At 42.2% G+C, this 10,601-nt stretch overlaps 2 protein-coding genes across 2 annotated transcripts in view; one reads left to right on the top strand and one right to left on the bottom strand.

Moving 5' to 3' along the window:
• The window catches only part of LOC106818866, a 9,533-nt gene extending 9,250 nt beyond the window's left edge, over window positions 1–283 (top strand). The window contains exon 3 of the mRNA XM_014823537.1: window positions 232–283. Coding sequence (XP_014679023.1) covers window positions 232–283 — 52 coding nt within the window. The remainder of the gene's footprint in view (window positions 1–231) is intronic.
• A 3,649-nt stretch (window positions 284–3,932) lies between these two features.
• LOC106818867 (galectin-9-like) overlaps window positions 3,933–10,601 on the bottom strand; it is a 7,980-nt gene continuing 1,311 nt past the window's right edge. The window contains exons 2-7 of the mRNA XM_014823538.1: window positions 7,600–7,691; window positions 7,278–7,479; window positions 6,536–6,661; window positions 5,255–5,343; window positions 4,890–5,100; window positions 3,933–4,450 (exon numbers count right to left, since the gene is read on the bottom strand). Coding sequence (XP_014679024.1) covers window positions 4,340–4,450; window positions 4,890–5,100; window positions 5,255–5,343; window positions 6,536–6,661; window positions 7,278–7,479; window positions 7,600–7,691 — 831 coding nt within the window. The 3' untranslated portion in view covers window positions 3,933–4,339. The remainder of the gene's footprint in view (window positions 4,451–4,889; window positions 5,101–5,254; window positions 5,344–6,535; window positions 6,662–7,277; window positions 7,480–7,599; window positions 7,692–10,601) is intronic.

Here is a 10,601-nt window from a genome sequence, read left to right as displayed (position 1 = left end):
AGAGAGAGAGAGAGAGAGAGAGAGAGGGAGAGAGAGAGAGAGAGAGAGAGAGAGAGAGAGCCCACGTTCGCAAACCACTTCTATAGACAGATGGGTACATTCAGAGCACGTATATCTTAATGATATACGTACTCTGGTACATTCACACCCAATATGCTGATGTTTGATAAAATATGATTTGATATGATATGTTATGATGTTGACCCAATATGTTGACATCTCGCTCGATAGATGGCGCCACATACTCGCGCGTCTGCGGGAGGCGCGCGTTCTCGTGACCTAGGTGTTCGCGATCAACAGGCGCTCGCTCGCTCGCTCACACTCCTCCTTCTCTCAGACTTCTATCAGACTCTGTGTAGTAAACACGTTTAACATGCCCGAGGCTCGCCGAAAGAAACATTTTCTCACCTCGCCACGAATTCCAACGACGTAGTCTTGAATATCGGTGACTCATTAATCATGGCAGTACAGGGCGTTTTAGACTTTTCCCCAGACTTCTGCGTTAGTCTGCGCTAATTTTATCTCGGGGGTAGAAATGTCAAAAATGTCTACCGATCCAGTAGATATTTCTATCGATCGAAACATGTGAACTTATATAACCTAGCTAGTCAATTGGAATTAATATAGTTTTTATTTCTCTTAATCAATATAAATAAATTAATAATAAAAGTTTTTGTTAGAGGCATTTCCTTCATCAATACCTAGCCACCCAATTGGAATTATTTTAGTTTATTTCTCATGATGTTGAAGTTATTGGAGGTAAAAGTTTCTTTTATTAAAGGCAATTCCTGATCAGCTTGGCTCGTTATATGTTAGTTACATCGATAGCAAGACAGGGACACACGCGCGCGCACGCACGCACGCACGCGCACGCACGCACGCACGCACGCACACACGCACGCGCACACACACACACACGCGCGCACACATACCGACACACACACACACGCGCGCGCACATACCGACACACACACACACACACACACACACACACACACACACACACACACACACACACATATTATGTACATGCAGCTGGCTATGGTTGATGTAAATGTGTATCATTGCTGAAGCTGTGCTTGGTACCCCAGGCAGGGGCGTGTACAGGGGGGGGGGTCTAGGGGGTCCGGACCCACCCTGCTCGCGCAGAAAACGCATCTACGGGGGTCTAATTTCAAAAAATACTGGGGAGGGCTCCCCAGACCCCCCCCCCTTCGCGTGCTCGCAAGTTTGGGTTACGGTTAGGCCTCCCCCCTGGTACAAATCCTGTACACGCCCCTGCCAGGCATGGAAGCTTGCTGTGTGGGCAATGTACACCCTATCCGTCAGTTGCTGTCTTGTTGTCTAAATTTGTTGTAATGTTTGTAGTTGTGCCTTGTGCAATATGTGTGGGGCAAGTCCTGTACTTTTATTAGTGATTTACTTGCCTGAAGATAAGCTCTGTCTGTGTATAAAAGTGATTCTATATACATACAGTTCTCTTTGTGTAAATTTTTGACATCAAATACAGTTTGTAGCTGTCTCATACCCTCGTTTATTATGATTGCGTGTTCTGAAGTGATAGCTGCAAGCGTGCTAGTGCAACTTGAATGATGATGGTCAAGATAGATCACTGTTTGTTACCTGACTCTGTACAAGCTGCCCGACAACACATGCAGGTTGTTTGTTTACATCCATGGCTCTAATGTGGGATCCAATTTGGTTCTAATTTCTTAACAATGGTAAACTTTGAAGATAGTATTTTACTAGTTACCACACACATCTGTGCACCCCAATATATGTGTCACGATGTGTGTGTGTGTGTGTGTGTGTGTGTGTGTGTGTGTGTGTGTGTGTGTGTGTGTGTGTGTGTGTGTGTGCCACTAGCGGATTAAGGGCGGGGCAACAGGGGCACGTGCCCCGGGCCCCCCACATTTGGGGCCCCCCACATTTAGAGTATCCTAAAATTTACAAAACTGTCGTAATTGTGATCCACAAAATTCTTAGCATGGAATGTTGAGGTGATGCGTTTCCCATGCTGTTTCTCTGACTGAATTTTGCTGTTCAGCTGAAGGACACTTTCCCTAATACCGAAATTGCTCTGAAAATCTATCTTTCATTGATGGTCTCGAATTGTAGCGGTGAAAGGTCATTTTCAAAACTTAAGTTGATTAAAAATCACATGAGAACCACGATGAGCCAACAGAGACTGGTAAACCTCAGTATTCTCGCTATCGAAAGTGACATTTTAAATTCGTTGACACACGATGAAATACTCTCTGAATTTGCAAGCATGAAAGTGCGGAAAAATACAGACTATAGGGCCCCCACACAATTGCGTGCCCCGGGCCCCCCCCCACACGCTTAGTCCGGCCCTGGTGCGTGCGTGCGTGCGTGCGTGTGTGCGTGCGTGTGTATACATACATATTATCAAGCACAATGTACTACATAATTGTATTCACATGTAAAATAAATGTTTATTGTATATATATTGTACCAAATAATTTTTTGCTCCGTTATTAACTGTTTAACATAGGTTATGCTAGGTTTAATTATACAGAGTGGCTACGCGTCCGGCTGCCGGACGCCCAGCTCCCAGGCTACGCATCCGGTCATCCATTTCACACGAGATCATTATGTGTTAGTAACAAATTGTTGCATGGAAACGTGTGCGTTGCATTGTTTGTGGTCAATTTCGTACAGACTTATACTATTTATTAAACTGCTTCACGACAAAAACCGCACCGGTGCGTATCGTGTATGTTATTGCAAGTGCCCCAAATCTACGTCACGATTAGGCCACGCTGCCGCTCAAATAGTTGATGTTACTGGATTTACTATTGTTTCAAGAGTTACAAAAACATGTTTTTGATACAATACCTAAATGTAAGTATTAATGTGGTAAAAATTACTGTTTAGTCTTTTTTTACTGAAAAAATATAGTTGGGTTCAGATAAGAAATGGATGACCGGACGCGTTTAGCCTGGGAGCTAGGCGTCCGGTAACCAGACGCATAGCCACGGCCTTAATTATATACAGCTTCTAACGGCTGCTTTGGGTTCTGTGTTATTATAATGGCCTGGTTCATTAGTTTATTAGCTATCATCACCATGAGTGAATTCCCATTTTCTCCCTTCCCCCCCAGTAAGTGGGGGACCCCACTTACTGGGGGAAGGGAGAAAGTGGGAATTCACTGATGGTGATGATAGCTAATAAACTAATGAACCAGGCCATTATAATACCCCGGGTAGGGGTAAACAGCTGCTGTTATCTACTGTTGGGTAGTTATAACACAAAACAGTCATTGAGTTGCAAACATTTTATTGTTCAGTATGCCACAAAAGCCGATATATAAACCAATTGTATAAATTAAAATATGATTATCTTATTATGGATATGTGTATATATTCTTTTACCAATCATTTGTCGGATTTTCCTTTTACGTACATATAAGATTACTATCCATTATTCTGTGATCACTACACAAAGAGACATTCAGTGGAGTCCCATTTAGAAAGGAAGCTTGTTAAAGTTTTCTCTGTGCTCTATCCATGTTAATGCATGGATAAATCTCATTCTATGCCCTTTGAATTCATATAATACATGTCACACCTTGACATATAATATGATTATAATTCTTAAATTGACTACGTCACGAATTCTCTATGGTAAAATTTGTAAAATTTTTGTTGCCATTTTTTTACATTAAAAGTAAGAACTAACGGGACTGAACGTATCGTCAAATTCTTACCTGATAAGATTGTTTCTCAACTAATTAAAAATCCAAAAAACCTGGACGAATTGATATTGTGTTCCTGACATTAATTGCTTGCTATGGGCTATGTATGAGTCACGAGTGTATGTTCACATCGAACAATAAATTATAGTAAAATAAGAAGTAGGACAATGTAGCAATTTAACCATAAAAAGTAAACAGAATTACTTATATTTTGTGAAAAAGTGGAAAAAAAACATTTATTTTTACTATTTATGGTTACGTAATCACTTTAAGAACGTACGTATCCATGTACTACGAAATATTATTTGTGCAATCATACAAAATAGAGTGAATTTCCAAGAAAAATTTGTGTTTGCAAACTAAAATGTTTAACTTTTAAATTTCTCACTAATGGGCAAGTCTGTGATTTTATTGAATACACAAAGAGCTTACTTGGCTAGCACAATTTTTGGTGTCTATTTTAGGCTGTAGTTTAGTCTCGAGAAGAAGCGAACTAAAATAGCCAGTGCTATATGCTGCAGATCCAAGCGGGTGTCTTAAATTACCGTCACTAACTCAGCATGCGTTTTTACGTCGGCTAGACGCGTGAAGCCGGAAGATGCGGATTTGGTTCTTCCCTCGTTAACATGATATAGCTGTTATCAGTACGTCTCCACCTATTTCAACAGTATTGATAGAGTCGACCGGGATGCGATGGGCAAACTCGGTGTAGGTCACGCTGTTTACAGTCACCTACAGCCACGAAGAAAATCAACGTTAGACGAGCTAGCACGGCGATAATTGATTATCAATATTTACAGATGAACATTGTAACAGATATATTGGCATTTTATGCACAACTGCCATATATTAGTCACTTGGTCTATTTATATTATGGCATGCTCTGCGTGAGATTGGAGCGAAAAAACGTTGAAATTACCGGGAAAGAGGCTTGTATATCATGAACTCTACCAGGTTGAATAAATTATTGAAGTGCCAAAACTAACGTGTTCATTAATTTAATAATTCTCTACAGTCCCGTGTGATGTCATCGGCGGTAATAAAGGATCCACCGGAGACGGAAGTTGTTTCTTTTGTTGAAATAAAAAAATGCATATCCTATTTCATTACAGTATCCCAGTAGTCGTATACCTATTTGATAACCAAAACCGAACAGTAAACGCGTATTTACCTTATAACAGTTTTCCTCCACGAGAATAGCAATCTCGAAAGCTTCACCAGGGACCAAGTTTGGAGGTACCCCACCCCTCTCCTCTGCGCCCCACGCTCCTGCTTGCAGAGTGTTTCGCACCACGGTTCTCTCATTAAATCGTGGATTGAAATGCAGTGCGATGTCAGGCTGCGGCGTCCCTGGTGGTCCAGCTTGGAGATTGAGCGCAAATCTGTGAGGGGAAAATATGTGCTTCAATAATATTGCTTGTTTTTTCTCGTTATAATTGTTTGTTAGCAGTTTTCTGAGCTGGCCTGATCCACAGTACTGGCAATGACATGCGTCCACTCAATCATCTTGACTTATGGAGCAGAATTTTGGCTTACCGAGGAGATGTGTCTGGTACCTTTCCCCGAATAACAACAGTTTTCCCTGGTGCTAATCCTCCAGGGATGGTACTCGTATAGCTTACTGTCTGGATGAAATGTATGAATAGTTAGAAAAGCAGCAGCAGCAGCAGCAGATGGTACAAAGATACAGGATAACAACAGTGAGCACGCTGTAGGAGGAGGAGAAGCCATGAGTCAGGTGAAGGGAACAGTGAATGAAGTGACGGGGGGTAAATGTGAGTGATGTGAGAAGAAGCAATTGTGAGTGAGCTGAGGGGAGAAAGGAAGGGGGAGTAACACTGAGTGAAATGAAGGAGTAACAATAAGTGAGGGGAAGGGGAGCAACAATGAGTGAGATGGGGGAGTAACAATAAGTGAGGGGAAGGGGAGCAACAATGAGTGAGATGGGGGAGTAACAATAAGTGACGAAGGGGAGCAACAATGAGTGAGATGGGCGAGTAACAATGAGTGAGATGGGGGAGTAACAATAAGTGAAGGAAAGGGAGTAAGAATGGGTGAGATCGGGGAGTAATAATAAGTGAGATGTGGTTGGGGTAATAAATAATCAGTTAGATGGGGGAAGAAAAAGTAAGTGCGGTGACGGGGGGAGAAACAATGAGTGCAGGGCCGTAGCCTGCGGGGGGGGGCAAGGGGGCAGCTGCCCTCCTAAATTTTGGAGCAAAATTAAAAAAATAAATTGATCTACTGAAAGAGAATTGTCGTAGTCAGAATGAAGGCTGTACATCTACTCAAAAGTGCCTCGAATACCATCTCCTGCTATCTACATTTTCAAAATTTTCTGTGGGAGGACCCCCAGAACCCCCCCACCTGTTTCTCACTCCTTCCTTGAAATCCTGGATCCGCCACTGCCCCCCCCCCCTAGGAATTTGCTCAGCCTACGGCCCTGGAGTGCGGTAAGTGGGACTTGCAATAGGTGAGGTGAGTGGGGAGTAACAGTGAGTAAGGTGAGTGGAGTGAGAGTGAGTGAGTTGAGCTGGGGAAGTAACAATGAGTGAATTGAAGGGGGAGAGAAAACGAGTGTGGCGAGCGTATGTTACGAATACAGTCACAACAACCAATTTTTGGCACCCTGTCCCTCTTATGTAGCTTCGTGCTGCAATTATGAAACATATTGCTCCATTTGCTAAAATGCCTCGCTTCGGTGGAACTTTCATCAGTTTCATGTGCTATATTTCATGGAATTTCGTAAAAAATAATACATAAAATACACTACTGCTGCTATTTCTGTGTCAGTGATTAATAGTTTTGCATACATACTCCATTGACGTCCATTTTTTCAAAAATTCCTGTCAGTGTTACTTCTCCATCAATTTGAACAGTTTTGATAGTGTCCACGGGGGTGCGATGGCAGAAATCTATGTAGTGTGCACCATTGACAGCCACCTGTATTTGTAAGTTACCTAAATTCACACATAGACTAAAACACAGATTTCTTATCAATTTACTATAACATTTTTCTCTGCCTGCAAGATTCACAGTAGCAAAAAGTTTTGCTTAGCGTAAATGGTCAGTTAAACGTCATTTTTATATTTAATGCTCGACTCTTGTTTCGACTGACAATTGTAAACATACTTCGAGTCGACGACTCAGATAGGCCTAGCTGCCATTACTGTCCGTGAATCATGATCGTCGAATTTTTTTCTTGTTCTATAGAATCTTATTAGCTAGACCAATTTTAAAGGAAATCGTACAAATATTTTCTCATCTTAGACACAAGTTTTTCATACAACGTACACACATGCGATTTTAATAGACAACATAAATGTACGTGTGAGATCGTGTGATGGTACAATACACAAGCAAGAGCTTGTACGTGGTTTAAATTGATTTTCTAACTGCAATATAAACGTACACTCATTTTAAAATTTCCGCTAAAACATGCCAATAGCAGGAGTTTGAAATGATTGAATAAACCTAAACTGTTGCTTCGTTTCTTTATTATAATTGTTGAGTTTGGTTCGATTCGAGCGGTTGCGAGAATGGTTGCGATTCGGCCTACCTTAAAACACTCTGGCTCTCCCTTAATGACGACTTCGAAAGGTTCTCCAACCGCCAAATTGGGAGGTAACCCTTCATGTGATTCTTCTGCGCCCCACTCCCCATTCACGCAGCTATTACAGACCACATTTCCTCCTTCAAATCGTGGGTTAAAGTGAAAGCCAATATCTCCATCTTGACCGCTCATAAAATTAATAGCAAACCTAAAACAGATAAATAGAAGCACAAAATATTTCATCTATATATAATCAGGTGCTATTATAATATAATGAATTGACAAATCCCACTACCAGTGTAAAGCGCGCACGCGGTTTATTTCTTACCGGCTCGATCCAGGTGGTGGAACTCCCTGAATATACACGAGTTTCCCCGGAGTCAGGCCTCCACCAAGAAGCTCACTAACGTGCGGCACCTCCTAAACGAAACCGGCAAACATCTGTCCGTATACATGAGTGGCAGGAAAGGCACATGCATACGTGAGCTTATGTCACAAAAATGGGGCCCATATGCATTTTCGGGTACAATCTTTGAAACTTTTAGGGATTATATATATGATATTCCTTTATACAAAAACCAATGTTGGCAGATTTGCAAACTCCCCTTATGTGGTGTATTATGCAAATTAAGGCCGCCATTACCGAAATTTCATTTTTTGCCAATAACTCCTTAAATATGCATGATACCAACATACACTTAGTGTCCTTACCTATGTTTTCAAGGATAAGAATTAAGATATAACCATTCCCGAAACGATCGAACCATTAATTAACTCAGAATATGCAAATTAGGTCCCGCCATGACCAAAAATCCATCTTTGTTCAATATCTCCGTACATATACATGCTAGCAACATATATTTGGTGTCCTTCCCCATGTTTTCAGGCGTGAGGATTAAGATAAAAGTATTCCTGAAACGATCACACCAGTACATAACTTTAAATATGCAAATTAGCTGTTAACATTTAATACCGAAATAAATTTATTCTTTGTCATTATCATTCCATATGTCACTGTGTGCTCTGAGATGCTTGGGAAAAACTATAGAGGGGAGTGGCATAGACGATGCTTGGGTTGAAGCAGATATGTACCTACAGTTCTGTGACTGTAAACCAGATCATCAATGGTAATCACTACAGTAGAGCTGTAGAAGCCCATGAGATCACACTACAAGTGTTTTTCGATCTCTGGCTGGAAACGTTCTTCACCGAGAAACCGGCAGTAAGAACTGCACTAGAAGATAGTGTTCAGCAACTGTCAACTGCATGTGAATCCAAACAAGGTGGTCATGATGCACACATGACATTACTTGTTACAATTGAATCTTTCAATCTCCACAAGCAGCTGGCTGCCTTTGATGCAAGACACGGTGGTCATCCCATGTGTCAATGGGCACTCATGTTTATGCGACAAGTTATGACCTTGCTGCAATTCCACCGGTCAACTCGCGAGGGTGATTGGTTTCTACACTTGTCTTCTCTTGAGAAACTATGTGTCTACTTCTTTGCATATGATAGACTTGATTATGCACAGAATACTCCAGAATAGTTCAGGAGAGTTTACCGTAAACAGTTCAAACACGATTCCGTTTACCCGCCTTGGGGTAGACCAAGCACAGGAGCAGAGCAACAAAACCCTAAAAGGCCAGGGTGCTATCAATGGCATAACACAAACTCCTGCTACACTTCTCAAATTCTGCATGTGTGCGCCTGAACTGGCACGAATTGCTAATGAGACTGAAAACATGATCGGGATGATAAACCAGAATAGAACTGTGCATCACCGTCTTAACCAGCCAACAGTGAGGAGGCAAGAGCAAGCTATTGCAAACCTGAGTCGAGTTATAAAACCATGTAACATATTCACCTCTGATGAAACGCACATGTTCAAGCTCATGACCAAGGAGATACTTCCAAAAGAAATAGAGGAGAGCATCTTGGCAACAGAAAGAAGAGGCTCCACTGCGATGAATACATTTGTTGAGGAAAGGGTATGTGGAGACACCAACCTCTGGGACAAGATGACAAAGTGTAAGCCCCTTCTTTGGAACTCGTCATCGAAAGAGATCAAACTGCAAGCCAAGTCTGAGGTCCTAACTCTACGAGCAACCACAGGTCTAATGTCCAGACTACTCATCATTGCTCGGTCATCCCGCGAGATTGACATGGAAGAGGTCATCGGCAACTATGAGTTTTCTACTAGCAACCGCACTTTAATGACATTAACTGGCGGTGTTCATCCAACTTTGGATCAAAGTAAGGTGATAGCCGTTCTTGAGAACATGCCAGACGAGAGAGATGACGAAAATATGGTATCATCAGTTGCATTGTCACCAACAACGAGCAAGTGTCTCATAGTAGATGGGATGGCTGTCGTGCAGGAGCTAATGGCTGTTAGATCCTTTGAGACCTGCCTTGACCTCAGCAATGCATATGTTGAACTCATAAATGCGAAAGCCCGTAACTACGAGGTTACCCGTGTTGTATTTGACAATTACTCTATAACAGGATCATTAAAGGAAACGACCCGAGAACGACGCCGAGGAGGTAAAAATGGCTATGGTTATGGGTACAAGCGATAAACGTCGACTTGTTATGCTAAAGCCAATCTTTAATGCTCTTGGGGAAAATAAAGCTAGAGCTTTGTGCAAATGGCATGCCTTAACGGGTTGTGACACGACAGGACACATAAGGGGTTAATCCAAGATTGCCTGCTTGAATGCATTCTTGAAAGCAGACCCATTTATTGTGGCTGCCATATCTGCCCTTGGAGTTGGAAGTGAACCTTCAGATGAAACCATCAAGGGGTGTATATCCTTCCTATGCAGCCTCTTCTGTAAAAAGGGCGTCACCATTACCCAACCGCAGATCCTTCGGTGGAGTTTGTTCAAGCAACAATTAGGCATCGACAAAGGTGTCGAGATGCTACCACCAACATCTGGAGCTTGGGTACAGCATATTCGCAGAGCTCACTGCCAATCTGCTATATGGGAGCAGGACCCCTATTCCCCATCCCATTGTTCCAGACCCTCTTAAGCTTGGCTGGATACTAGAAGACAACAGATTGGTGCCAAAGTTGTCAGATACTGCTCCAGCCCCAACTACTGTTGTAGAGTTAGTAAAGTGTAGGTGTGGTTCTAGTAAACAAAATACACCAAATGCAATATGCACTTCGGCAAGATGTTCATGTCTAGCACATGGCTTAGTGTGCACTGAACTTTGTTGGTGTGAAGGAGAAGATAAATGCCAGAATAGCAGTCCTTCATCAGGCGATTGAGTCATGTGGTAGGCATGATCCTCACTGAGGAGCATGAACACTGTGAATCATAT

Source organism: Priapulus caudatus, unplaced genomic scaffold, assembly GCF_000485595.1.
Source record: "Priapulus caudatus unplaced genomic scaffold, Priapulus_caudatus-5.0.1 Scaffold2598, whole genome shotgun sequence".
Classification (NCBI taxonomy): domain Eukaryota; kingdom Metazoa; phylum Priapulida; class Priapulimorpha; order Priapulimorphida; family Priapulidae; genus Priapulus; species Priapulus caudatus.
The sequence above is the reverse complement of the archived record's forward strand: the minus strand, read 5'-3'. Positions and strand labels throughout refer to the sequence as shown.